This window comes from Alexandromys fortis, unplaced genomic scaffold, assembly GCF_014885135.2.
Source record: "Alexandromys fortis isolate MF-2015 unplaced genomic scaffold, M_Fortis_MF-2015_v1.1 scaffold_263, whole genome shotgun sequence".
Taxonomy (NCBI): domain Eukaryota; kingdom Metazoa; phylum Chordata; class Mammalia; order Rodentia; family Cricetidae; genus Alexandromys; species Alexandromys fortis.
The window spans coordinates 1,132,876-1,160,756 of NW_026068165.1; the positions used below are offsets into that span (position 1 = coordinate 1,132,876).

The 27,881-nt window shown below is 47.3% G+C and overlaps 2 protein-coding genes across 5 annotated transcripts; both read right to left on the reverse strand.

Annotated features, from left to right (window-relative positions):
- Positions 1–1,872: 1,872 nt before the first annotated feature.
- Cnpy2 (canopy FGF signaling regulator 2) lies at positions 1,873–6,240 on the reverse strand. 2 transcript variants are annotated; one of them, XM_050128171.1, is made up of 6 exons: positions 5,951–6,240; positions 5,240–5,352; positions 4,993–5,108; positions 2,656–2,859; positions 2,331–2,427; positions 1,873–2,040 (listed from the first exon to the last, which is right to left on the reverse strand). In XM_050128171.1, exons 2-6 carry the CDS (start codon positions 5,325–5,327, stop codon positions 1,997–1,999), a joined length of 549 nt encoding a protein of 182 aa, XP_049984128.1. In that variant the 5' UTR covers positions 5,328–5,352; positions 5,951–6,240; the 3' UTR covers positions 1,873–1,996. The 2 variants fall into 2 exon arrangements, with proteins under 2 accessions (XP_049984128.1, XP_049984127.1); XM_050128170.1 differs by having other exon boundaries at positions 5,900–6,236.
- Positions 6,241–7,612: 1,372 nt separating this feature from the next.
- Pan2 (poly(A) specific ribonuclease subunit PAN2) lies at positions 7,613–27,040 on the reverse strand. 3 transcript variants are annotated; one of them, XM_050128134.1, is made up of 26 exons: positions 26,876–27,040; positions 25,878–26,276; positions 21,146–21,315; positions 20,929–21,049; positions 20,695–20,772; positions 20,068–20,335; positions 18,557–18,899; positions 18,264–18,360; positions 16,768–16,887; positions 16,486–16,605; positions 16,262–16,390; positions 15,960–16,159; positions 15,724–15,857; positions 15,488–15,594; positions 15,239–15,337; positions 14,855–14,925; positions 14,611–14,755; positions 14,191–14,334; positions 14,013–14,072; positions 13,281–13,371; positions 11,480–11,637; positions 11,237–11,380; positions 10,854–11,033; positions 9,823–9,916; positions 8,665–8,862; positions 7,613–8,226 (listed from the first exon to the last, which is right to left on the reverse strand). In XM_050128134.1, exons 2-26 carry the CDS (start codon positions 26,157–26,159, stop codon positions 8,192–8,194), a joined length of 3,588 nt encoding a protein of 1,195 aa, XP_049984091.1. In that variant the 5' UTR covers positions 26,160–26,276; positions 26,876–27,040; the 3' UTR covers positions 7,613–8,191. The 3 variants fall into 3 exon arrangements, with proteins under 3 accessions (XP_049984091.1, XP_049984090.1, XP_049984092.1); XM_050128133.1 differs by having other exon boundaries at positions 15,724–15,860; XM_050128135.1 differs by lacking the exon at positions 26,876–27,040 and having other exon boundaries at positions 15,724–15,860; positions 25,982–26,204.
- Between the last annotated feature and the right edge of the window lie 841 nt (positions 27,041–27,881).

A 27,881-nucleotide genomic window follows, 5' to 3' on the forward strand; every position in this document is an offset into this window, starting at 1 on the left:
AAACTCAGAGATCCGCCTGCCTCTGCTTCCCGAGTGCTGGGATTAAAGGCGTGCGCCACCACCGCCCCACTACATACATAAATCTTAAAAAAAATCCTGAGTCTGGATACACCTTCCTAGACCTGGATGGAGGAGGGGGAACCTTGGACTTCCCACAGGGCAGGGAACCCTGACTGCTCTTTGGACTGGAGAGGGAGGGGTAGGGGAAGTGGGGGATGGGGGAGGGAAATGGGAGAAGGTGGAAATTTTTAATAATAATAATAATAAAAAAATCCTGTTCCACTCCCAGTAACCCCATAAAGCAACACAATCAACAAAAAGTTGAACTATTCCTTCAGATGTCCTAAGGTATTACTGAGACAAGAATGTTTCTAAACTCTGATACATCTCAACATCAGTATAGTTAAGAAGTTTCAAGAGGGAGGTATCTTAGATTTTCCACACTATGTCCAGGACAGAATAGTCTACTAGATATCAATGATATGTGAGGGTAAAACCTTTCACGGTAGCTAGGCGGTGGTGGTGCAACCTCTAATCCCAGCAGGAGGATCTCTTTGAGTCTGAGGCCAGTCTGGTCTACTGACCAAATTCCAGGTCAGGACTGTTTCAAAGAGAAACTGTCTCGAAAAACAAAGAACAAAACATAAAAAACAAACAAGAAAATCTTTCCCGGTAATTAGTGTTTATATGTATGCACACTTTGCCTGAATGCTTGTCTGTGTACCACTTGTACACCTGGTGCCCAAAGAGGCCAACAGAATCAGATTCCCTGGAACTAGAGTTACAGACGGTTGTGAGCTGGGAATTAAACCTGTGACCTCTGAAAGAGCATACAGTGTTCTTAAACACTCCACCATCTCTCCAGCTAAGTGGGAGAAGTATTTCTGAAACAGGGTCTCATTATGTGTAATCCTCCTGCATCAGCCTCACACTTTTTTTTTTGGTTTTTCGAGACAGGGTTTCTCTGTAGCTTTGGAGCCTGTCCTGGAACTCCCTTTGTAGACCAGGCTGGCCTTGAACTCACAGAGATCGGCCTGCCTCCGTCTCCTAGTGCTGGGATTAAAGGCGTGCGCCACCACCGCCCGGCTTACTTTTTTTTTTAAGTTTAAGTGAATTATAATTGTTTTTTGTTTGCTTTTTGTTTTTTGCTTTTGGAGACAAGGTTCTTCTGTGTAGCCTTGGCCATTTTGGAACTCACTCTGTAAACCAGACTGGCCTGGAACTCACAAAAATCCTCCTGCCTCTGCCTCCTGAGTACGCCAACACTGCCCAACAGTTTTCCAGGATGTTTACATGTTAGACAAGCATTTCACCACTGAGATATCCCATGCAAGAGAAAAATAAGCTTTAATTGCTGCTGTTTGCATCAAACCCAAAACTTAGGGCTAGCAAGTAAGGCCTTTCATTACGCAACACGCCTTACCTCCTGTCCCTATCGGAGAAAGCCCTGTTTTTCAGCTGAGCTGGTCACATCCATTTTCCCCTTCCTGTCTCTGCTCCTGCTGGTCCCTCCATCTGGAAGGGCAGAGGGAAGAATAGTAGTCTGTCTCTATTATTCCTTCTAGACCAATTCCGAATTCCCACCTCCAACGTCTTCTCAGCACAAACACAAGGACTCCCTTCAACCTGTTACGTTCCTCAGCTCACACAGCTGCTTCTCTTCTTCACAGTGCCGTAGCGACCACACACAACACTGAGTACCTATGCTTTAGAGATGGGACAGGATCCCAGAAGACAAGAACTAAAGGGCCAGGGCCTAACTTTATGCTATCCCAATCCCTATACTCTACCCCTCCTTTTTTTGTCTCTCTGCAATCCCCCACCTCCAAACCTAACATAAAGGCTGAATTTGGGCATAAAAAGACAACACAGTTTGTAGTTTTGGTTCCAGACATTCTTTCAGTTCATTTCCATAAAAACATAATATAAAAGGCAATGCCGCCATCGTCCCCTCCTGGGGGTGTTCCATCAAGTTGGTCTCAGCTGCTCCAGTGATTCATAGCTCGTCATGAGATCTCTGCAGGGCATGGTCACAAAGATCTGCAAACAGCATGTAATGGTTTAAAGGGAACGGCCGCTCTCCCACACATACCCCTTCCAAGAGAACACTCCAAGCCAAACTGACACCCACCACCATTCTTCAAAGAATGTGTTTACAAATGACAAATGCCCCCCCTCCCCCGCTGCTCTCTCTCCTCTGTCTAAGGCAATGGAGACACAGATTCTGAAAGCTGAGAGGTAGAGAGCTGACTCCAATCCCAGGGCGTGGGAAGCCAGCTGTGGGGCATCAACAGGAGGTGTGTGGGCACTCTCCTGTGGGAGGGGCTTACCTGTTCGCTTACTGCAAAGTTTGTCTTTAACGTTGTCAGACTCTCGGGAAAAGAACTCAAGAAGTTCATCTTCGTACTCCTCCACGATGCTCTCACACTGTTAACCGAGAGCGAGAGGTGACAACCCTACTCTCCACTTGGTGTTTTGGGGGGGATTTTGTAGGCAAGGTCTTACTAGCTGGCCTGGAGCTCACTATGTGGACCAGGCTACCCTCAAACTCATGGTGATCTTCCTCCCTCTGCACCTTAAGTGCTGGAATTACAGACGTGCAACACCACACCCGCCTCCACCCTCCAACTTCTGCCCAACCATCCAGCTACTCACCGCAAACTTGAGGGTGCCGCTGATATCTGCGTCGATTCGGATGCCCTGTAAGTCTAGCTCACTGGACTCTCCGTTCCGGCTCACAACACGGACGTAGTTCTTGCGGTGGGTGGAAGGGTCAATCTGTTCCCCATACTCCTTCATGCGGTCACACACTTCCTCGAGCAACTCTGTGAGGTGGGCCTCTGAGCGGGCATAAGGTACCTAGAAATACACTCAGCCTTTGGTCACTCCCTTTTACAAACTTACTTTCCCTTTTAAATCTAGCTCAAACAACTCATAAAAAAAAAGAGAAAGAAATCTTTCCTAATAGTTATAGTTTCTATGTCTGTCTGTCCTCCTTCCTTTCACACACATATATTTTTGTTGGTCTTTTGGAATAGGGCCTCACCCTTTGGGGTTGACTGGCCTTGAACTCACAGAGATCCATCTGCCTCTGTCTCCCAAGAACTGCGAGTAAAGGAGTGTACTGCCACTCTGGGCAAATGCACAATATTATTTTACCTGATTATAAAATCCCAAGGAATAACACAGGCACCATTAACTCTAAATTTTAGGCAGAAACCACTTTGATTAACTGTAATCAGCTATGCTGTTTTCCTGTAACTTCCTCAGTTCTGGGGACACAGGTGGCAGACCTGCTCTACATGGTTGAGTCCCGGAACAGGCAGAGCTGCAAAGACAGACCTGGCCTGAAAAAATAAAAAATAAACAAGCAAACAAAAACCGAAGAGGTGGTATAGGTTCTGATAATAGCACAGCAACACCCTTCCCAAGACTGTATCCTTTTAGGGGCTGGAGAGACGGCTCAGTGGGTAAGAGCACTGGCTGCTCTTCCAGAGGACCTGGGTTCAGTTCCCAGCACCCACTTGACAGCTCAAAACTGTCTGTAACTCCAAACTATATGCAACTCCTGGGGATCCGACACCCCCAAACAGATATGCAGGCAAAATACCAAAGTAAAAATAAATCATTTAAAAAAAGAATATTTCCTTGTATATTACTTACTAGGTATAACTTTGTATATGTAAGTCTTATTTTTTTATGTTTATTGGTGTTTTGCCTGTATGTGTATCTGTGTGAAGGCAATTTCCCGCTCTAATCCCCTGAAGCTGGAGTTACAGACAGTGCTGAGCTGCCATGTGGGTGCTGGGAACTAAACCCAGGTCCTCTAGAAGAGCAGCCAGTGCTCTTAACCACTGAACCATCTCTTCAGCCCATGTATGTATGTATGTCTTATGTTTCCAACTAATAAATTTCTTGAATACAAATACTTTCTTTAAAAAGATTTTTATTTTATGTATATGAGTGTTTGCTTGCATTTATGCATACCTAGTGCTCACAGACATCAGAGGAGGATGTCAGATTTTTTAAAAAATATTTATTTATTTATTATGTATACAATATTCTGTCTGAATGCCTGAAGGCCAGAAGAGGGCGACAGACCTCTTCACAGATGGTTGTGAGCCACCATGTGGTTGCTGGGAATTGAACTCAGGACCTTTGGAAGAGCAGGCAATACTCTTAACCACTGAGCCATCTCTCCAGCCCACGGATGTCGGATTTTTAGAATGAGTTACGAGGCACTACGTGGGCGCTGGCATCTGAACCGAGCACCAAACAACAGCAAGTGCTTCTAACCACTGAACCACCTCTCCAGCTCCAAGGAAGACTCTGAGAACATGTAAGGGCTACAAGTGAGTACTGCATGCAGGGTTTATGGGGTACTAAGGACCAAATCCAAGACTATGCATGCTAGCGTAGCACGCTCTCATCTGAACTGCACTCCCAGCTGGAAAAGACCTTTTATCCTTTTATAAATAGATGTATCTATACTGCATTAGTGAAACAAGAGTCTTTATGAACGAGGGAAGTGCAGAAAGGGACTGGTCAAGGCTAACTCCTACAGCAGAAATAATGAACTGAGGTTTGGGGCCAGGAGGTACATAGGCTATGAGCTTCCAGCCTCTCCCAATAAGCCCAACTGTTCTGTTGTCTGTCTGCGAGGCAGTTTCAAGTAGTCCAGGCTGACCTTGAACTCCTGACCATCCTGTCTCTACCTCCAAGTACTACACTACAGGACTACAGGAATGGGCATAGAGCCCAATCTTTCACAGAATGTTCTGGTTGGTTTTTTTTTTTTTTTTTTTTTTTTTTTTGAAGACAGTATCTAATTCTGTGGTCCAGACTGGCCTGGGACTCAGGGAGATCCTTCTGCTTCGGCCTGAGTGCTGGATTATTACAGGTTATATGCCGCCTGCTTTTTTCACTTCTGAACTAAACCAAGTTCCGAGTCGTAGCCTCGGTGAGCTACTTTATCTGGGGATAGTAAGTTACCTCTACAACTGACTGGCTGCCGTCTGGATTGATCCGGAAGGATCCCATCTGAATGGTCTTCTTGGGGTCCACCCGGGCAATTTCCCACTCTAATTCATCCACCAGAGCCCTGCAAGCTGGTGCCAGGGAAGAGAACAGGGGTGGGGATGAGGAGAATGGGCTCGACCCAGGGACTTCTATCCATCCTTGTCTGGATACCTCCCAAGGGTCGGCTTCCTCCCGCTTCTCCTTGTCTTTGTGCCTTTACCTCCACAGTGTAGATCCTGGCTCCTTCGAGCCCAAGCAGTTCCCAGCAGGACCCCCGAAAGTAGGGCCAGCCAACCCCAGCCTTTCATCTTTAGCGTAATGGGGTCGCTCCACCTGGATTCGTGTGAAAATTGAAAATAAAGCACAGGTGTGAGGAGACAGCTCCATTTCCCCCCTGCCTGCCATCCTCCATCCCAAGGCCTTCAGAGGTCTTGGTGTGATGGGTTCTACTGTCCAGGAAAAGGGCAAACACACCCGCGGGGCTGAAGTTCCCTAGGAGTGGGAGGAGAGGGGAATGGGAAGTGAGAACTCAGTTCCAGAAACTCCTCCACAGGTGACGGCCTGGTTACTGATATTTCAGCACTGGACGCTGAGGGCTATGCAGTAGCTATCGGATGGAGATTATCAATCGTGCGAGGACGACGGGCAGAAAGGGGCTGCCAAGAAGGAACCATCAGTCAGGCCACGAGGCCAGCGAGAACACTCCATAACTAGGGCCCTTGCGGACCTAGCACCAAGGGTTCCAGAATCCCCATTTTCACTATGTAAGTAGTTCCCGTGCAAATCCGGTCCCTTTTCAAAGGACTCCGCCATTGCTGTCGCTCAGGTCCATCCCCAACCTCAGTGTGCCCACAGCCTCAGACGCTCGCATCTGTCCCACCTCTGCTCCCACGGCCGCCGCCGTGGCTCAGGAAAGCCGCCGGACTCTCACTTTTTGTGGCTCCCAGCCCTAGCAGCTGTCTGGGAGGAGCGAGGCTGTCCCGATTTCTCCAGAGCGATCCAGCACCCGCCAGGTTCAGGGTGGCCGGGGACTGCCTGGCCCAGTGGTCCGCACCGAACTAGAGACCTAAGCGGGGATCGGAGGGTGCCATGCGAGCCCCCACGGGAAACTGATCCTAAACCCGCCTCTCCAAACTCTCGCGCGAACAGGCAGCTTAGGAGCGCCTCAGAGGCAGCGAGGACCCCTTGGAAGGTTTAAGGACCCAGACTTGCGTGGCGAATCCGTTCACGTGACCACCCAAAGAACAAAGGTAGCCTAGCCGAAGGTGAGCACCAAGCCCAAGTGGTGCGTGGGGATAATGCATCAGTCCGGGCGGGCTAGGACTTCCCAGTAGTTGCAATTAGTGAAAGCGAGACCTAGGTTTCACTATACAAAGAGTTTATCGCAAAGGAAACTACATTTCCCAGGAAGCACTGCGAAATCAAGCTTTGACAGTAGCTACAGGTCTTTTTGTCCTGTTTCCTTTTTTTTTTTTTAAACTAGTTGTTAGATTCCTCTTGTGCCATATTAATAAATTATCGTGAGTAGGTATGTGTAGGGAAAATTACTTTTGGTACTATCTGCCTTTTCATGCGTTCTTGGAGAGTCCTGTAGGTTATCCTCTGAGGATGGGGACGGGACTGCTATGTTATTTAATATTAGCTCTCGGGGTGTGAATTTCCTAGGACGATTTCCCTGGATTCCCAGCACCTCGCTGATACTATTATAGGTTCTTGGAGGCAGGGTCTTGCTGTGCAGCTCAGGATGACCTTAACTCCCCATCCCTGGCTAGTCAGAACTGTCAGGATTACAGGCAGACACTAATATTCCTTAAAAACGGCGGCGGGGCGGCGTGGGTGTGCGGACAAACACGGGATAGACGGCACGCAAAGGAAGAGACAGACACGCAGCTCCCACGTGGGTGCGTTTAATGGGGAGAGGGGAACACGATAAGGGCGGGACGTGCAAGACACACAGGGGGGGGGGAAGGGAGCAAGAGAGAGAAACCTCGTGGAGCGCTCGCTTTTAACTGCGTGCGCAAGGTTATCTGGGAGTGAAGGGAAGTCTGGGAGCTGTAGTTTCCAAGGAATAACAGACACCAAGCCTGGCTCCACAGGTCTTAAGAAACTGGGTTTGTGATCTTCTGTCTTTAGGGTGCTAGGTAACTACAGCAAAGACCGAACACTGTCCAGGGGAAATTATATTCTTCCTGTTTCCACCCATTTCAGACTCCAACCTTCATTTCTAAGTGTGAACCTAAACACAATTTGTCTTTGTTCGGTGAACGATGAATGAAACAGGGGAGGGCAGAAGCCAGAGAACCACACCAGTGGTTTTCTAATGAGATAAAAATATTTTTATTTTATAAAACATGCCGTTTTAAGCAAATTTTCTTAAAAAATAAAACAAAACTCAAGATAGAATGTATGGAAGACAGATACTTGTCAGCTCAGCTTCCTCCACACTGGTTTGATTGGCCCATTAGGATTCCACAAGCTGGTCCGTCCAGCCATCATTGCCATCATCCGTCAGGCAGCGGGAGGCTTGCACTGTCTGGATCTCTTGTACCAGCACCGTCCAGGACTTCAGTTCTCTAGCTGGCTGGGGACTCAGTTCTGAGTCTAGGAGCTTTTTTTTTTTTTTTTTAAAGACTTATTTATTATGGATCCAGTGTTCTGCCTGCATGTATGCCTGCACACCAGAAGAGGGCACCAGATTGATTGCTGGGACTTGAATTCGGGACCTCTAGAAGAGCAGCCAGTGCCCTTAACCATCTCTTCACTCCTATTCTAGGAGCTTTTTGTTTAGATATCAATAATCCAGGATATTTATTAAGAATACCAAGTATTGCTGGGCAGTGGTGGTACAGGCCTTTAATCCCAGCACTTGGGAGGCAGAGGCAGGCGAATCTCTGTGAGTTTGAGGCCAGCCTGGTCTACAAAGTTGAGTTCCAGGACAGGCTCCAATGCTACAGAGAAACCCTGTTTCGAAAAAAAACAAACAAAACAAAAAAGAATACCAAGTATTTTCCCCTGGGTCAGTTTAGGCTTTGCAGAGGATAAGGAGGGTCTGGCTTCCAGACCGACTGTGACAGTTTTGCTGCTTTCCAGTTCTGTGAACAGCACCATCTGCAGGCCCGGAGTGGAGAGGAGTGGAGAGGAGTGGAGAGGCCATCTCTCAGGCAAGGGTATGTCACAGTGCTAACACTGAGGGGAAGACAGCTGTATCTGTCAGGAGACAGAAGCAGTGAGACAAAGGGTGAGCAGAGACAGCAGAGGTACCTCCTGTGAAGACAGGACACGAGGAAGAGGAGGGCACGGCATGGATCTTCCTCAGATATTTTAGGCTGGGCAAGCGGCTTTAGACCAATGGATAATTTAAAAAATAAAATCCAAGCCAGGCATTCGCCTTTAATCCTAGCACTTGGGAGGCAGAGGCAGGCAGATATCTGAGTTTGAGGCCAACCTGGTCTACAGAGCAAGTTCCAGAACAGCCAAGATTACATGGAGAAACCCTGTCCCCAAGAAACAAACAAACAAATAAATAAAAACAATAAAGTCTATCTCATTGACTGTAACCAGTCAGCTGCTTCATGAGTAGACACTAGGAGTACATGCCACCAAAACCCACCCACCTCAGCTTCCCTGGTCTCAACCCAGCCTTACTCTTGGGACTTGTCTGGCTTTCAGGCTCAGGAACCTTCCAGTCCATCTTCCGGCCCTTCTCATAAAGCCCCTTGAGCACCTTGTGGAAGGACTCGGGTTCAGTGCCATTCTTGCTCAGCTCCAGGTACTTCCGGTAGAGCTGAAGTGCTGTGCGGGCATCCTCAATGCTGTCGTGGGTCTCACCTTGAATCTTCAGGTCTGCAGAAATACAGTGCTTAAGGACCATGGAGGTCAGAAGAGGGCTCCAGATTCCCTGGAACTGGAGTTATAGATGGTTCTGAGCCACCATGTGAGTACTGGGAACTGAACCTGTAGGTCCTCTGCAAGAGCAAAAGGTGCCTCTTAACCACACAGCCAGCTCTTCAGCCCCAGAAAACATGTTACTGACAGTAGCTGACTGAAACCATTAGCAGAAAACATTTTAATTCTAAACTGAGAAATCACTAACTGCTCTTCATTCCAAAGTCTCCTGCTCTGTTTCTGTTGGAGTTTTTGCTTCTGTTTTTGTTGTTGTTTTTTTGTTTTTTTCAAGACATGGTAACAGTCCTGACTGTCCTGGAACCACTCTGTAGACCAGGCTGACCTTGAACTCAGAGATCTGCCTGCCTCTGCCTCTCAAGTGCTGGGTTTAAAGGCGTGTGCCATCACTGCCTGGCAAAACTTTTTTTTTTCTTTAATTTATTTTTTACATGTGAGTGCTCTGTCTAGAAGACATCAGACCCCATTACAGATGACTGTGAGTCACCATGTGTTTGCTGGGAATTGAATTCAGGTCCTCTGAAAGAGCAGCCAGTGCTCGTAACTGCTGAGCCATCTCTCCAGCCCTTGTTGTTATTTTAAGACAGTATCTCCTCTATGGCCCAGGCTGGCTTCAGATTTCTATAGCTGAAAGCATTAGCCTCTTTATGCTTCCTCCTTTTTATTTGGACAAGGTCTTCTGTAGCCCAGGCTGTCCTTGAACTTGTTAGATGTAGCTCAGACCAATGCTGAATTTGTGTTTCTTCTGTGTCTACATCCTGAGTTATGGCTGCAGGCAGGCATGTGCCACCATGTCCACTGTCATGCTAGGCAAATACTATCGACTGAGCTCTATACCCGGCCCCCAATGTTCTCTACCATTAATCAGTACCACACGGTATACAAGGTAGAGCAGCTTACCTAGAAAGTACCAAGCGAGAAACCGTAGGGAAATCATTCGCTTTCGGGGCATGTGGAACAGGTAGACTGTGTCAAGAACTTGGTCCTTGGGCACCTGGCAGGGATCAAAAGAGCAGAAGACTTAAGATAAATGATCCATACTCTCCCACTCTTAATACAAAATATATAAACTAAGAAGTCCACCTTCAAAAGTAACTCCTGCTAGACAGTGGTGTTGTACACCTTTAATCCCAGCACTCGGGAGGGAGGCAGACGGATCTCTGTGAGTTCGAGGCCAACTGCCTAGTCTACAAGAGCTAGTTCCAGGACAGGCTCCAAAGCTACAGAAAACCTCTGCCTCAAAAAAACCAAAAAATAAAAAAGTAACTCCTAAGTCAGCAAGATGGTTCAGCCGGTAGGGCATTGCCACCAAGCCTGACAATCCCAAGGATCAACACGATGGAAGGAGAGAATCCACTTCCACAAGTTATCCTCTGACCTCTACACATGAAGTGTGGGACTCAGGAGCTGTATGAGCACACAGACAGACAGACAGACACACACACAAATGTAATTTTGTTTTTAAAGTATGGTGCATGGGAGTGGTAAGAACAGATTGTGTGGGAAGAAGGCTGTATATTAAAGAAGAAAAGATGCCAGGCATGGGGGCGTATGACTTTAATCCTAACAGAAGTCAGGTGGATCTCTGAATTTGAAGCTGGCACGCTCAACATAACTAGTTACAGGGCAATCAGAGCTACACAATGAGACCCTGTGCCAAAATAAACAAACAAACAAACAAAAATGAAATAAGAAACAACAGGAATGCCATCCGGTGGTGGTGCGCACCTTTAATCCCAGCACTCGAGAGGAAGAGGCAGATGGATCTCTGTGAGTTCGAGGCCAGCCTGGTCTACAGAGTGAGTTCCAGGGCAATGAAGGCTATTACACAAAAACCCTGTCTCAAAGAACCAAAAAAGGCAAATAAAAGAAAAAAATAAAAAACAATAATATTAACAACAAAAACACTTCTAAATAAACCCTGTCCGAACCATGAGGTTGATGACCCGGAAGTCCTTCTGCAGACCATGACCCACAAACTTGACTCCAATATCAATGAGAAAACGAAGCTTTAAGTAGGTAGACTTGAGAGTAGTGAGGTGCTTGGAGGAAATTTTTGCATCAAGGTCGCCTGGCTTTATCCCCGAGTACTGAGTCAAGTAATCTACGACCTAGGGACAAAGAAAAAGACAAATCAATGGGACATGAGAAGATGCCGTCTCTTCCTACCACTCTGCCCAGGTTCTCAGACACTCTATGCTCACAGGGCTGTTCCCAGGTTCTCAGACACTCTATGCTCACAGGGCTGTTCCCAGGTTCTCAGACACTCTATGCTCACAGGGTTGACTTCAGTGGTCCCTTCATATTCTAATACCTGCTCCTGGGTAGAGATGTAGTCATCAATGAAGGGGATACCCTCATTAGGCCCTTGGCCCCGAACACAGGTGATCCTTGCTACTGACATCTGGCTTGGTTTAATGGTAGACTTGGTACCATCACTGCGTAACTCTGCTTCTTCCTATGTCACAAGAATTAATACAGACATCAGAGAAATACCTAAAATTACTGATATCCTCAGAGTTCTGTTCCTATGTCCCAGCTTTTTAGTTGTAGTTACCTCATTAAGAGTGACAAACTCGGCATCAAGGCCCACCAGGTCCCCAACCTGTGGCATCTCATTCAGCATCAGTGGAATAAAGGTAGTATGTGTTTTCCGCTGCTTCCGTGCCAACGAGGCTTCTGCCAGCAGCACACTAGCCTCAATAGGGTTCTTGACTGAAAAGGAGAACGCAGAAAAGACAGGAGCTGGAGAAATGGCTAGGGGGAGACCCCAGGATGGCTGCTCAGGGGCCACTGGTCTATATTGTGATTCTCTCTCTCTCTCTCTCTCTCTCTCTCTCTCTCTCTCTCTCTCTCTCTGTGTGTGTGTGTGTGTGTTTAAAGATTTATTTATTTTTTTATGCATACAGTGTTCTGACTGCATGCATGCCTGCAGGCCAGAAGAGGGCACCAGATCTCATTACAGATGGCTGTGAGCCACCATGTGGTTGCTGGGAATTGAACTCAGGACCTCTGGAAGAGCAGCCAGTGCCCTTAACCTCTGAGCCATCTCTCCAGCGCTATTGTGATTTTTTGATAACCAAAGAAATTGAGTAAAAGGAGAGTATCTGGGCTGGCCAGACAACTCAGCAGGTAAAGACACTCACTGCCAAGTCTGACAACCTAAGGTTGATCCCCAGAATCCACATGGAGGAAGGAAAAGACCTATTCCCACAAACTACTCTCATGTCCACATCTGTGCTGTGTGTGGTACTAATACACACACACACACACTATGTACATATATATACACACATACACAGAGTAAATTAAAATGTAATAAAAAATTTAAAAAGACTATATCATAGTCTGATATACCACAGCAGATCAAATCAGAAAATTATCAAGAAGTAGAGCAAGAAAAAGATAAAAATGGTTGGAAAGAGAGAGTATGATTTTCACTTTGAACCTTAGCTTACAAAATCCAGAAAAGCAAAGCCACAGAGAAACTATTGTCTAAAGGTAGCAAATCCCCCCAAAAGAGATACCATCTGAGAATAGCTGGCAGTGGCAGCTGCCAGGCTCAGTGGTGAAGCACTTGCTTCGCAGGCCTGACAACACAGGTTCTCTCTCCTTCTGAGAGAACTGAGGCTACAAAGTTGCCCCTTGGCCTGCACACACACAGTAACAATAAATAAACACCGTAAGCCGGGGCGGTGGTGGCGCATGCCTTTAATACCAGCACTCAGGAGGCAGAGGCAGGCGGATCTCTGTGAGTTCGAGACCAGCCTGGTCTACAAGAGCTAGTTCCAGGACAGGCTCCAAAACCACAGAGAAACCCTGTCTCGAAAAAAAAAAAAAAAAAAAAAAAAAAACCACACACACAGTAATAAAGAGCATTTGGAAAAAGATATCTTGTGGGGCCATTCTCATTCAAACCACTACAAAAAGGAGATAGGAATGCTTAGAATCAAAATCACCAAAGTCATTTTTATAAAGCTTCCTCCTTCCTTCCTCATGTCACCCTCAGAATTTCCAGCTTCAAAATTAATTAATTAGTTAATTTCATTTTGTGTTTTTTTGAAAATGGTTCCCACTCTATAGCCCAGGCTGGCCTTGAACTGACTATGTAGTCCAGGTGATCCTTGAACTCATGTCAATCCTCCTGCCACAGCCTTTTGAGTGCTGGGATTACAAGCAAGAATTACCCTCTCAAGCCACTTTCTAAACTTAAGACCTCATCAGCAAGAATTTCTTTACTATGCCTGAAAGTCTTACCACCAGTCAACAATCCTCAAAACTACAAAGATATCCCCCAGGTTTTCTCTTGAAGTCCAATTTAAACTGCCTAAGCCTTTGGGCCACTCCACATCACTTACTGTTCAGGTTGTATCTGGAATTGAGATTCCTTTTGACGTAATACAGGATAGCAGGTACTTTCCAATTCATGTCAAACTGCACAGCTTCATACTACAGGAGGTAAAACACAAGGGGCAGAAGGGGTAGCTCAGTGGTAGAGTGTTTGTCTATTGTGCATAGGCACTTGGTTTAATCCCCAGCACTAAAATTCCCCACTCTAGAAAAAGAAACAACACAGTGTCCTATCATAACAATGTATCTCATTACTTCTCATCCAGACAGGCAGAGGCCAGGACCCAGGTACTATTTAAAAAAAAAAAAAAATTCCTGACGCCATTTATTTCCAAAGCTTCCTCCTGCCATTGTGAACCTTGTAGGCACTCATTAGGGGCCTCAGAATAAAAAAAGCCAAACGGTGGTGATGGCACAACCCTTTAATACCAGCACTCAGGGGACAGAGACAGGCAGATCTCTGTGAGTTCGAGGCCAGCCTGGTCTACACAGCAAGTGCTAGGACAGACTCCAAAGCTAAAGAGAAATCCTGTCTCAAAAAACAAAACAAACAAACAAACAAGGAAAGGAATACTAACAAAGACAGGTGTTTAAAGGGGAATGGAGCTGCAATTACACCTGTAATCCCTGCACTCTGGAGGCTGAGGCAGAAGCACCGTAAATTAGAGAACAACCCGGCTCACACAGCAACACCCTCTCCATCTTCCCATGAAAGGGGGAACAGAAATGTTTTGATTTACCTTATCAATAGGTTCAATAAGAAAGTCATTGAAGAGATACCACTGCTGGTGAGTCACACCCTGTGAAGAGAAAGGGCAGTGATAGCTGGTCTACTTATACTAGAAGCTCAGGGCCAGCCGTGGGACTGCACTGCAGCCATCTCCTCTAGGAGTGTTTTCCTGGTACCAATGGACTCACCTCCTTGCGCTGGTGGTAGGTCTCGCCTACTTTGATGTGAGCCACCAAGCTGCCTCCTGTTCGTGAGTCCAGGATGTGTACCACAGTAGCCATCAGGTCATACACATAGACACCATGCTCCTCCTCTGCCCTGGCTGGACCCCACTGTGAGGGGGGTACCCGGGCTACTAAGCTATGTTTAAGGATTGGGGTTCGGGATGGGGGATGGGGATAAAGGGAAGAGGGAAGGGAGTTCTGGGAATGGGGAGTCAGGGCAGATTATCTTCATCTTAGTTCATCTATGACTTCCCAACACTAAACTGAGTTATTCTGGAAAACCCCACAACTGGAAGACACCCTTTATTCTGGTCCTTGGTCCCGGGTTCCACCATCCCCCTTGCCCTGCCTTCACTCCCTCTCTTCTCCCATTGTTCCAACAACCTGCATCTCATTCCCATCAGTCCAATTGTAAACTTCCAGCCCTTTGTTCTTGGTCATCTGCATGCGAATGGAAAACGGAAGCCAGACATTCTTCAGCTCCTCAATGGAGGAACACAGCAAGCCCTCTGGACTCCTCGGTTCCTTTCTGTTAGGACAGAAGAACGAGAAATGTGCTCTGAAGATACCTAGCCATTTAACAGAGGGATCACCAAGTAGTCCCACCATTTGATGACATGGTACCTACCGGTCAGCCAAGGTAAACTCCTTGTTCTTAATATCCCCACCGTATTTCTTCACTGCTATTTTGAAGGCAACCTGAACACACAGGAAAGACATCAAGATTCCTAAGAACATAACATACATAGAAGTAAAACAAGTAATAAAAATAAAAAGAACGCAAAAAAAAATTTAAAAAAATAAAAAGAACGCTTCAAAAGTCCTGCTTCCGACCAGGCGGTGTTGGTGCACGCTTTAATCCCAGCACTCAGGAGGCGGAGGCAAGCCCATCTCTGAGTTTGAGGCCAGCCTGGTTTATCTACAGAGTAAGTTCCAGGACCGCGAAGACATAGAGAAACTGTCTCAAAAAAACTACACACACACACACAAAAGTCCTGTTTGCAATCATCACCTCAGCCTGTGATCTCCAGAAATCGGCCTCTTTTGAGCTATTCACTTCACAGTTAATGACAAGAATGTCTGGCAGATGTCGGATGTTGCGGGTCTGAATCTGAAGAATGAAACAAGAAACGGCAGAGTCTAAAGAAAAAGAAACCTAGACAGGGTTGGTAAACCTGGAGCTCCTCTTCCCACTCCCTCAGATCCCTGGAAGGCAATGCTAACAGTGCCCGGAGGCAGACCATGGACCGCAGCTACTCACTGTGGGCTGGTACTTTTCACAGCTGTCACACCAGGCCTGCGTGTTCTGCTCCAGGCAGATACTTCGCTTCAGGATGTGAGCAAAGTCATAGTTCTTCCCGGCTTTATCTGAGGAGAAACTGGATACTTCACTCCAAGCTCTCCCCTCCACCCACGGTCCCCCACACCCACTAAGGTGTTAACCAGGTAAGTGAGGGAGCCTCCCCAGCCCAGCTGCAGGGTCTACCACAGATCTACCCTCAGGGTAGGAGAGTGTGAAGAGCAGAGTGGAGGAGGCTCGCACAGTCTCGCTGCCACAGCGGCAGAGGCTGCAGTTCTCCATCTCACAGCTGAACAGCTGCCCGATGACAGAGTCCCCCGACGAACAGAAACTGCTGAGAGTGGAGAGGGCGGCATATACACAAAGTGTTAGAAGACCCTTTAAGTCTCAGAGGGGCCTGCTTTGGTGGCATTATTCTCGTCCTGCTCCATACCTTCCTCCAGCGCCTCGATAAGCCTGGGGGACTTCTAGCTCCTGCATATCCTGGTGCAGCTGAGTGAGAATGAAGCGGTTCCACCTCTGGATAAGCCTGGCCAGGCTGCCCTTGCCTGAAGCCTCATCCGAATCAGCCAGGATGAGACCCAGTGCTGAGGCCTCAGGAATTGTGCGGAACGCTCGAAGAAAATTACTGCCCTGGAAGAGGGTTACGTTGATGAAAAAGGGTTACTTTCTGTTCTGTGCCATTTGCACGGCAATGCCCTTTTCAACCAGTGTCCCCAGACTTGAAGGACGGACCTGACAAGGATCGCCACGAGAAAGCTCCAGCATATGGAAGAGGAAGCCGAGCTCACAGGCCAGGCAGAGCTCCTTCTGGCACAGGTGGTTCTGGATTAGACAGCGGACAGGCTCCAAGAAGTAGAGCACCTGGAGGGAAGGGAAGAGCAGAGCAGGGACTAAGGGGCAATGGGAATGAAGAAAGGCAGGAAGCGTGTTCAAGCTCAGGAAGAGCCAGCCCTTACCTGGATCATGCAGTTACAGTAGGCATTGGGAATATGGGGCTCTAATCCAGCAAACAGTGTCTTATTGTAGTGCTTGAAGTCAAAGTCTTCCAGCCCTAGCTTGGAATATTTGATGGTTACCTAAGGCAGAATAGTTTGAGCAGAATGAGTCAAATCTTCTTCCAGAAGCTTCCTCCTGGGTCTGGAGTTGTAGAGGAGACTTATTGATTAGACTCAATGATTGCCCATATAATACCCTTTCCCCCACATCCCACAAGAGCCCTGAATCCATGTCCCCAGCACCTTTCGGTACTTCTTAGAAACCATGTGCAGATGTGGCTCTTCTTCCCGCCCTATCGGGGACTCCGTGACTTGGCTGAAGTTGTCAAATTCACTGTCCGACTCCTTTAGTCGATAGGGAATCTAGGGTTTGTGTTTTGAAAAAAGAGAAACTCTGTTGGATGTCTTAAGCAGCTTTGGCTTCCTCTTTACTTTTTCCTGTCTGTTCCTGTTTATTGTTTTGAGATGGGGTCTCACTGTGTACCCCTTGTTGGCCTGGAATTCAGTATGTAGACCAAGCTGGCCTAGAATTCCGCCTTTGCCTCCTAAGTGCTGGAATTAAAGGCACAAGCCACCACAACTGTTATTTTGTTTGCTTTGAGGCAGGGTCTCATGTAGCCAAGGCTGGCCTCAAATTCAATATGTAGCCAAAAACCCTTGACCTGTCCAACCACCCAGGGCTGGGGTGGCCAATGTATGCCACATCGCCTAGTGCTCACTTAATTCCTTTCTTTTCCCTTTCTTTCAACGTAACTGTGCTCACAGAAATATATCCACATCTGTTAATGAAATGCAATTAAGTTTAATTTGTACATGGTTTATGATTTTAAAAAACCAACACGCCTGCCATCTAGTTTACTTTTGTCTACTACAAACACATAAAAGATCTTCCACTAAAATGCTGCCAACAGAGACAGAAAGAACAGCGAGAGATATGCCTTTGGTTTGTCTCAGAAAAGTAACTCATGGGCTGGAGAGATGGCTCCATTGTTAAGAGCACTGGCTGCTCTTCCAGAGGTCCTGAGTTCAATTCCCAACACACACATGGCAGCTCACAACTGTGTGAAACTCCAGTTCCAGGGGATCTGACACCTTCATACCAATGCACATAAAAAAAAAAAAAAACTTAAAAAAAAGGAAGTAACACATATTACCCACCATATTACACTGAAAAAGGTTATAAATTTGGGGCAGAGTAAACCTGATGACCCCAGTTCAATCCCCAGATCTCAAGGTAGACGGAAGAATCAATTCCTCTGACCTCCACAGGTGCTTGTGACACACTCACACATCCATACAATAATAATTTTTAATTAATTTTAAAGTCTATAAAATTGGCATAAATGCTGTTAATTTTACATTACCACCATTTACTTTCTGAACAGCTGTGACTATTCTGTTATTGTCAACGTTTTCACCTCCATAACCACTTCCTTATCTATTTATTTCATTGCCCTTACCTCTCCAGCCCGAGTAATAGCTTCCCTTTTGAAAAGTTCTGGGAGAATGCTAATGACATTCTTTTGGCATTTAAAACCAATATATAAACAATTTCTGATGTTGCTAATGTCTTACCTTCAACCAAGTAACTTTCCTAAGGGATAAAACCACATCATCTCTGACTTAGACAAGAATAGTTCCTTGAATTCTGCTCACATACCCCAAACCTTTACTATCTAAAAATGAAACAGAAACTAGTAAAAGGTAAGAGAACACAGTAGGCTCCCCTCTGAACACACCTGATTGCGCAGCCTGGTGCGAGGGTTGGGCGCGTAGCCAATGAAGCCCACTTTCTTCATGGTTCGAAGAATCTCTGCATCCACAGGTGGTGCTCGCCTATAACCCAGTGTCATTCTAAGGCTTGAAGGGTCATGACAGCCACCCATGCCTTTCCCAACCCATAGGTTCAGAAGGGGAAACAAAGCCTTTAAGGCAGACAAAACTAACCATAGCAGTGGACTAATAATCAGACTAACAGAAGCGTCTATTTCCCTGGGCCCCGCCCTCCCTCCGGCGAGGGGTGAGGTACAACCTGGGAGCAGGAGCAGAGTTGGCAGCAGGCCAGTCGGAGAGCAGCGTGTCAGTGGTGAGAGGAACAGGAATAAGGGAGAGAGGCAGCAGGTCCTGGCTCCAGTCCAGAGGCGGCAATGTGTCCACAAGACAGGGCAAAGCAAATTCAGTCTCACGGGAGTAGGGGTTGAAGGACGGTTCAGGGGAATCAGTCCAGAGATGCACACAGCCCTCAGAATCCCCAAAGGCCAGAGCCTGCTTGCTGGCTGACACATCAAAAGTCATCAGCAGAGGGCCCACGGCACTCACATGAAAGATGTCGGCTGGGTTGGCCAGGCCTGTGGGCTCACAAAACTGGCACTGACCTAGGAGAGGAAAAGAAGAGCCAGACCAGTGAGCCATGAGAAGTGCAAAGAGAAGAAACCCTTTACACTCTTACCCTCTTTATTTCTCATTAAACTTGTTTTAATGGGTCTCAAAATTCTGTGACAGATTTTTGGTCAAGTTGTTTCCATTAAAAAGTACTGATTTTGAAAACTAATAACTTAAAACTGCCACACACACAAAAAAAAAATGGTCCACAAAACATTCTCCTTTCCTTCTGAAGGTTTTACAATGCATTGTTCTTACCCTCTTTATTATCAGGGAGATGGGCACCAACATCCTGTGCCTAGACACAGAGAGAACACTGTCGCATGCGTTCTCATAGGCACAGAAACTCTACTCCCCAGCTAAGGGCAATTCTCAAGTTATTTTATTTAGTTGTTTTTTTAATTTTAAGAAATTTCTTCCAGCACTCGGGAGGCAGAGGCAGGCGGATCTCTGTGAGTTCAAGGCCAACCTGGTCTTGTGCCGGGACAGGCTCCAAAGAAACCCTGTCTCGAAAAACTAAAAAAAAAATTTTCCAAGACAGGATTTCTCTGTGTAGCCGATTGCCCTGGACCTCGCTCTGTAGGTCAGGCTGGCCTCAAATTCAGAAATCTTCCTGCCTCTACCTCTGCCTGCTATGTGCTGGGAAAGGTGTGCACCGTCACGCTCAGCTAAGACTAATTTCTCAATTGTGTGTACATGTTGGGAGGGGCACACACGAGTGCAGGGGTGCAAAGGCTAGAAGAGGGCATCAGATCCTCTGAAGCATCCTATTAGGTGCTGGGCACTCAACTCTGGCCCTCTGTAAGAGCAGTAAACAACCTTAGGCGCTGAGGTCTTTCCTCAGTGTCCTTCTACTTTTGTTTGTAACTTACTCTGAGACTGAAGCCCGAGCTTGGCACCTTGTGGGCAGTCATTCTGTCACTCAGCTACAGCCCCGGCCTGCCTGTTTTTCTTTTTCTAGATGGAGTATCACTACGGTGCCCAGATAGGCCTTCAATTAGTTCTGTAGCCCAGGCATGGATTGGACCGAAGTGAAAACCTGGGAGCCTGGGGGATGATTATTCCTATCCCCAACAAAGAGGCATATGGATGGGGATTACTTCTGGTGGACGAGTTCTCTGCTCAGCAACCTGCCCTCCCCGATGCTGACCCCTTCCACACCTGACTGGGAGATGATCGCAAGGCGGGAGGTGTACGTAGGGATGAAGCGCAGGAAGGCAGGGTCCACGTGGACTTGAAGTGGTGTGATGGCACGCATCATGCGTAAGTCATACACCTTGAGGAAACGGTCACACGCCAGGCCGGTGAGGCGGCTAGAGAAGCCACAGGCAGCCAGCAGGTTGCCATGAACATCAAAATCTGACAGACTCCCTGAGAAGGCATCAAATTCATGCTCCACTTTAAAACTGCGGAGGTCTCGCAGGGAAACCTGAAAGAGAAAAACTGTTCCTGCCACCTCTGTGACAGGGAGGAGAGCTCCGCCACCAAATTAATCCTGCAACATCCTGCCAAAGAGGACAAAGGTTCGAGGATACTGACAGAGTAGAGAGAGGCAGAGAGGAGAGCTAAGAAATAGAAGGGATGCCCCAAAGAATTCCTTCACTTTTTTGCCTCCAAGGCACATAGCTGTAGAAAATGTCAGGACCCAGAAAATCTCATGCACAGAGTAACACACTAAGCAGGAAGTGATGTCATCCTTCACCCCTCATCTTGAATCCAACTGGGGAAAGCAGACCCCAGTATCTAGTGAACCCGGGCCTATGGTGGAGGACCAGGGAATCTGGTTACCTTGCCAGATGTATGGCCACAGAAGAAGAAGCGGTTTGTCTGTCTCATGATGGTGACTCCGGGTGTCTCCACTGCATACTGAGAGAAGCAAGAGAAACCAGTGAGAGGACACTCCCCACAGACTAAGGGACAGAGAAGTCACACGATATATCAGCACATTTCCGGCCCAAGCACACCCCCACCATGACCTCAGGTCCCACAAGGGCTTTTCCTGGGCTCAGCCCAGGTCTGTACCTTCTGAGTCTCCTGGACACTGTTGAGGTCAATCTCCAGCACGTGGTTCTGCAGCCCGCCGATGAGCAGAGTGCTGCTGTCAGTGAGCAGGAGACTGTGCATGTCCTCGCACTCATCCAGCCTGCGTGAGAAGGGCCAACAGGCCAGAGGCTCACCAGCTGCCAATCCTAGCTTCCTAGGGTCCTCCCTTTCCCAGCTGAGTTGGAAGACCACTCACAAATAGTCAAATATGATGAGTCCCCCGCGGGCCATGTACTTAAGGTTGTTCTTGGTGAGGAAAAGGACACCGTTCTCCAGGCTCTGGATCTGCCGGATGTCATCGCTGCCACTGACCTGGAAGGATGAGTAGCGCTCCAAGGCTGGCCCGAAAAAGGAAGTGGCATGGCCCTAGCAAGGATGAAAGCAACACCTGAGTGGAGGGGCAGGAACACCCATGACAATGGCAGGGACTGCACATTCCTCTTCTCTCCTCTCACCTGTCCTTCCTGTCTAGGGGCAACAGAGGCATAAAGCTAGGAACCAGGATTCTCAGTGATAAAAGCAATGATTAATACCTTATGCTAATGCACCACATAGTATTAAAGATGTTTTTATTATTCTTTTTTTTTTGTTTTTGGTTTTGGTTTTTCGAGACAGGGTTTCTCTGTGGCTTTGGAGCCTGTCCTGGAACTAGACCAGGCTGGTCTCGAACTCACAGAGATCCGCCTGCCTCTGCCTCCTGAGTGCTGGGATTAAAGGCGTGCGCCACCACGCCTTTTTTATTATTCTTATTTGTGTATTTGTGTTTTTATTATTCTTATTTGTGTATGTATCCCAGACAGGCTGGAAGAGGGCACCAGATACCCTGGAAGGGGAGCTACAGACAACTGTGAACTCTATGTGGGTGCTGGGACTCAAACCAGGATCCTCTGGAAGAGAACAAGTGGCCTTAACCAACTGGAGCCATTCCTCCAGCCCCAAATTATTTTTTGTTTGCCCAGTACAAAATAGTTATATAAACTCTCATTCTCACAATGACCCTAATCAATAGGTAATGCTTCAGTTAACTGGAGATTTGTTTCTTCAGAAGGCGAAGGACACGAGCTGATCCTCCACTGGCCACTTGTTCCATAGTTAAAGTCTTAGAGTGGTTTTTATTTTTGGCTTTTTAAAAATATATAATAGGGTCTCATACAGTACAGGGTGACTTGGCACTTGCAGTGCAGACCAGGATGTCCTCAGTTACACTGATCCTCCTGCCTAGGCCTCCTGAGTGCTGAGATGAGAACTGGCTTCATGGCCAAATCTTTTTGTTGTTGCTTTTTGAGACATGGTCTGTGTAACCTTGACTGTCCTGGAACTGCTATACAGACCAGGTTGGCTTCAAACTCAGAGACCCTCCTGCTTCTAGAGTCTCAGTTTGGTTAAATCTTCATCTCTACCAGCATGAGAGACCCATGCTGAGCCAACGTCATAGGCCAGAGCACAAGACTGTGAAACCTCCCTGCTGTCAATCATTCACTCCTGCCTGCTGGCTTCATGTTCTGGCTCCTTATGTGCGCCCCTTTTTTGTTAGAGAGAGGGGGTTATCATGCAACCCCGGGTGTCAGGCCTCTGCCCCCCACATCCAGCTTCCCCTTCTTTTGATTACTGAAAGGTCTGCCTTCTCACTTTATCTTCCTAGGCAATCTCATTTGCTCTCAAGCGCTTTCTGCTTTAAATACACTTGTGCTTGACTTTTGTTTTATTCATTACTAGAGATCAAAATGCTAGGTAAGTACTCAGCTAAGACACATCCCCAGCCTTTTTTACTTTATTTTGAGATGAAGTCTGGCTACACAGTACTAGATGGCCTGGGCGTTACAGGAATCTGCCTTGGTTTCTCATGTGCCTACCCTGAATCCCACTTCAATTCTCTTGTCTTTTGTTTTGTTTTATTTTGTTTATTAAGGCAGCTCTAGCTGTCCTGGAACTTGCGTTGCAGACCAGGCTGGCCTCAAACTCACAGAAATCTGCCTGTTTCTGCCTTCCAAGTGCTGGGATTAAAAGCCTTGATTCATGAACTGAGTTTTGTTTTTTAACTGTTTATTCCAAACCTAAGCCTTATAAGCAAGTTCGTACCTAGCAGTTGACTTATTAATTTGAGAATGTGGGGATATAGCTCAGTGATAAAGACTTGCCTACACGTGAGGTCCTGGGATTATATTCAAACACTATAGAAAAACCGAATTTTCCCATGCCTTAGGCATATGAACTATGTGTATATGGGGGGTTTGATCCCAAGGCCTCTTGTATTCCAGGCAAGCACTATCACTGACTTACACCCTCAATTCATGTTGTGTGCTCTTCATCCTGATAAAAAAGGGGTACATCATTTTGAGTGAGGTAACCCAGACCCAGAAAGACAATTATATGTATTCATTCATAAGTGGTTTTTAAACAGAGCAAAGAAAACCAGGCTACAAATCACAATCCCAGAGAACCTAGACAACAATGAGGATTCTAAGAGAAACATACATGGATCTAATCATACATGGAAAAAGACAAGATCTCCTGAGTAAATTGGAAGCATGGAGACCTTGGGAGAGGGTTGAAGGGGAGGGGAGAGGCAGGGAGGAGAGCAAAGAAAAATGTAGAGCTCAATAAAAATCAATAAATAAAAAACAAAAATAAAGGAAATATAGATTAATTGAATAAGTGCCTACATTTCAGCTTCCAGCCCAATCTCTCTCTCTTTTTTTTTTTTTTTTTTAAGTTCAAAGCCAGGCATGTGGTGCCTGCCTAGAATCCCAGCACTCAGAGGAGATAAAGGGAGGCAGATCTCTGAGTGTGGGTCCAGCCTGGTCTACAAAGTGAGTTCCAAGACAGTCAGGGCTTCGAAGAGAAATCTTATCTCAAAAAAAAGTTCAACCAGGTGCTAAAGTCCAAGGTCATTCTTGGCTACAAATCCAGTTTAAAGCCTGCCTGGGATAAAGGAGACTGACTCAAACAAACAAAGACAAATTATTTAGTACATTGGAGAGATGGCAGCAGAGCCGCCTGGAGGCCAGCATGTTTAAGAAGTTGTGGTCCCTGCTCGTTCACTCCCCACTCTGTGTGGCACCCTGGGGATCTACGCTGAGGCAGCTTTCCTCCCCTTCACTCCAGCTTCTATTTTTGAGACAAGGTTTCATGGAGCCCAGGCTGGCTTCAAACTCAGGGTAGTAGCCCGTGATGACCTTGAACTCCTCTCCCGGACTACAGTACTCAACACACACTCTCTACAGACACCTATTTTCCAAGACTCCTTCAGCTTCACTCTTGAGGCCCTTTCTGACCCTGGCAACCCTTCACAGATATGTTTACACTGATATTTAAGGCTAGGAGACCCTCATCTGTGTGCCTTTTTCCTCTCACTACATTGTGAATTCTGTGAGAGCAGGAACTTTGTTTTGTTGGTGATGATTACTATAGTTGTGAAGCTAGTCTTCAACTTGCCATCCTCCTGCCTCAGCCTCCAAGTTAAGGTTACGGGGTGTGAACAACCACACCTATCTAAGGTCTAGGCTGTATTATGTTTCATTCCTGTGCCTCGTGCAGCAGTAGACATGCCTCACTGAACTGAAGACGTCAGTGAAAAAAACATCATTTCTCCTAATGGAAAAACAATTCATGAATCATTAAATGATAAATAAGTAAACTCAGGTCTTCCAGGAACCATTTGGCGTCACAGCATATATAAATACACACTTTAAAATTAACACCGAGACTAAAAACAAGAGAGAGAAGACAAAATGATTCCAGTAGACGCCATTCTACAATTATAAGCCAGGTGTGGACCTGGTGCACGTCTGAAATATCAGCACTCTGAGGTCAGACAAGGCTGCTCCTGGTTCAAAGCCACCCTGGGATGTATAGGAAGTCCCAGATAAGAAAGTACTACATAGTGAGACCCTGTTTCAAACCCCCACCCCACTCCTAATTCTAAACTGGGTAAGAAACTAAAGATTGGGTATGAATATACTGAGTGATGGTAAAGGTGATCAAAACATGGGACCGAGCTCCACTTAGTGACACCACTTACAGTCTCGGGCACTCTGGAGATCAAGGTAGGATTGCAATTGAGGCTGGCCTAGGATATATAGCAAAACCCTGTCTTGAAACCAAAAACAGGAGTGGCCATATTGCTCAGTGAGTAGAATGCCTGCATACTACACAGAAAAAGCACTGAGTTTTATCCCCAGCACCACATGAACCAAGCACGGTTTTGGTGTCTATATTACCAACCCTCAGGAGACTGAGGCAGGAGGGTCAGAAACTCAAGATCGTCCTTTGCTATATATATATATATATTTCAAGGTCAGACCAGGAAATGAGACCCTGTCTTTAAAATAACAAAACATAACAATAAAGAACAGTCAGACAGGGTGGCACACATAAAACTCAGCACTTGCGGGGCTGGAGAGATGGTTCAGAGGTTAAGAGCACTGACTGCTCTTCCAGAGGTCCTGAGTTCAATTCCCAGCAACCACATGGTGGCTCACAGCCATCTGTAATGAGATCTGGCGCCCTCTTCTGGCATACAAGCATACATGGAAGGAATGTTGTATACACATAAATCTTAAAAAAAAAAAAAAGAAAAACAAAACAAAACAAAACAAAAAAACAAAACTCAGCACTTGAAAGGCAAAAGCAGGAGAATTGCTGTGAGTTCAAGTCAGCCTGGACTATAGAGAAAGATGTCTCAAAACAAGACAAGGGATGGGCAAATCGGCAGATGGGATTCCTTAGGAGACCAAATATGTAACCAATCTCTGGAGCCCAGATTCCCCAGTTCTTTCTTCACTCCCTTCTTTCTGTTTTAAGAGATCTAGCAAACTCTCAGCACTCCGACTCAGTTTGACTCCATGCAAAGAGCTGTGCTCAGGCAAAGACCAGATAAAGACTTCTAATCCACCCTCTCAGGCTGTGGAAAAGGGTCTCGTTCTTACCCCATGGCTCCCCACCCATAGCATCTCCTCATGTAAGTCAAAGTGGGAGACGGACACGGGGACTCCCACTTCAGCCACCACGCTGTGCAATTCAGAGTAGACACCTTCCATGATGTGCACGGATTCCTGGACGGGAAGCGCCTCCAAGGCCACCCCCTCTGGGTCCAGCTCCACATTCTGTAGCAGACTTGGGTTCAGGTGGGCATCCAAGACTGGATCCAGGGTGGAATGCATAGAAGGGGAAAAGTCGGCCAGGCCAGGATCCAGACCCTCAAAGTTCATGGCGATGACGGGCGCGGCTCAGGCCCGAGTCACACCCTCCCTTGCCACGACTCCTACGGACATCGGACCCAACCTTCAGCAGGACAGCACCAATGGGCCTAGAACGGACATCCTGGCCTGCAAGGGAAGGAGGCACCTCAGTCAGGGCTAGTGTCTTCTATGTGGACAGGACAATGAGGCAGGCACAAGGGCCGAAACTGCCAGACAGATGAAAGAAGCATGCAGGAGGGGGACACGGGCAGGGCTGCAAGGTGGGAGACCTGTGTCCTTCACGCCGCACCCCTAAACTTTCTAAGTTCCCTAGCATCCCACCACAAGAGCTAATCTGACTTCCCTTTCTCATGAACCACAGGGTGAAGTGAGCAGGTATAGGGAATGGAGTTTGGCAGAGGCCTAAGATGCTTGCTTCCTAGAATTGGAAGTGAGGGGAAGGGGTTGGGCAGTGAAGAGAGCCAGACAAGTCAGTTTCCCAGAATCCTCCACAGTGGTTACCCAGCATTCTCCAGGGGGTGGGTAACAAGAACGGCCAGTTACCCACAAACGGGGCGTGGGGGAGAGGGGGGAGGCAGAGAAACAGATCGCTACCCAGAATTCTCTGGGCGAACCAGAGAAACTGGTTACCCAGAATTCTCCCCCGGCGCAGGGGACGGGAGGGGACAGGAGGAGGGCAAAGGTCAGATGTGTTCCTGGGATGCCTACGGGGAATGGGTCATTACCAAGATTTCTCCATGGCGGATATTTTGGAGCGCGTGGAATTCAAACGAGTAGGGGGGGGGAGAGAAAGCGCCGTCAGCTCCGCGGGAAATTCCAGTTTCCCTATTACGCCCCCGCGCCTCTAGTTCAACCTAACCCCAGCAAGCCGGGCAGAGGATTGGCAGTCGTCGCTTCCAATCAGCAGAGGCCTGGGGCTCGCCTCAGCCAATCAGGAGGAGCCAGGTACAATCCGTCCGGAGGAGGCGTGTGACGCCAGAGGTCCGTCAAAACAAAGTTACGGAATGCCGCTGGGGACAAACTGAGTCAGGCGCGGTGTGATGAAAAGTAATCCCTTGTCAGCCTTGTCAAACGAAATTAACTTTAGGCTTGGAAACTACGCCTTTGCGCTCCCCGAATAGAAACTGGCCCGAGGGGGGCCGGAGGCAAAGCACGGGGACGCGCCTGGTGGGTATTCCCGGCGTAGCGGGGTCTACCCCTTCGTCCTGCTGTGCCTGTGAGCCAAGCCACTGCCGCCGACCCTGCGTCCCGAAGCTCCCTGGCATTTCCTATGACTGCTAGATACGGGGAAGAAAAAGGAAGCGGGAGCATGACTTCTAGGTTGACCCAAGTGGCCACCTTTTCTATATTTCTAAAGGCATCCAACTGAAATTCCCATCCATGTTTGTGTCACCCCCAGAGGTCCCCATAATTTTCCCAAGAAACAAGCCTCCCGGGTTGTCAAATTCCCCTAGACCGTGGAGTTAAGACATTGTCCCTCAGAGGGAGATAAACAGTTAAGTTGAGTCGGTTGAGTCAACTGAGGCATGCATACGCATCAACAGCCCTTCTGGGGGATTCTTGACCAGCCTCCAACTCAGAGATCCGACCGTCCCTAATTCTTCTGTGGGAGGATGTCACCATGTCCGACAGACTCTGGGGACTTGGCTGTGGACTTAAACTGCTTTAGAATTAATTGGTCCGAGCTGTGAGATGTCTTAGGACACTCAAGCTGTCATTACTGTTTTGGGG

Bases quoted from the DNA above. Each gene is read 5' to 3' on its own strand.
- Cnpy2 (XM_050128171.1), bottom strand. From the start codon at position 5,327: ATGAAAGGCTGGGGTTGGCTGGCCCTACTTTCGGGGGTCCTGCTGGGA. The intron at 2,860-4,992 runs GTAACTTACTAT...GTGTATTTCTAG, and splicing joins GCAGCCAGTCAGTTGTAGAG to GTACCTTATGCCCGCTCAGA. The intron at 2,428-2,655 runs GTGAGTAGCTGG...CTCGGTTAACAG, and splicing joins GCGGCACCCTCAAGTTTGCG to TGTGAGAGCATCGTGGAGGA.
- Pan2 (XM_050128133.1), bottom strand. From the start codon at position 26,159: ATGAACTTTGAGGGTCTGGATCCTGGCCTGGCCGACTTTTCCCCTTCT. The intron at 14,756-14,854 runs GTAGGTACCATG...CTGTCCTAACAG, and splicing joins GAGTTTACCTTGGCTGACCG to AAAGGAACCGAGGAGTCCAG. The intron at 14,335-14,610 runs GTTGTTGGAACA...CCCCCCTCACAG, and splicing joins CTGATGGGAATGAGATGCAG to TGGGGTCCAGCCAGGGCAGA.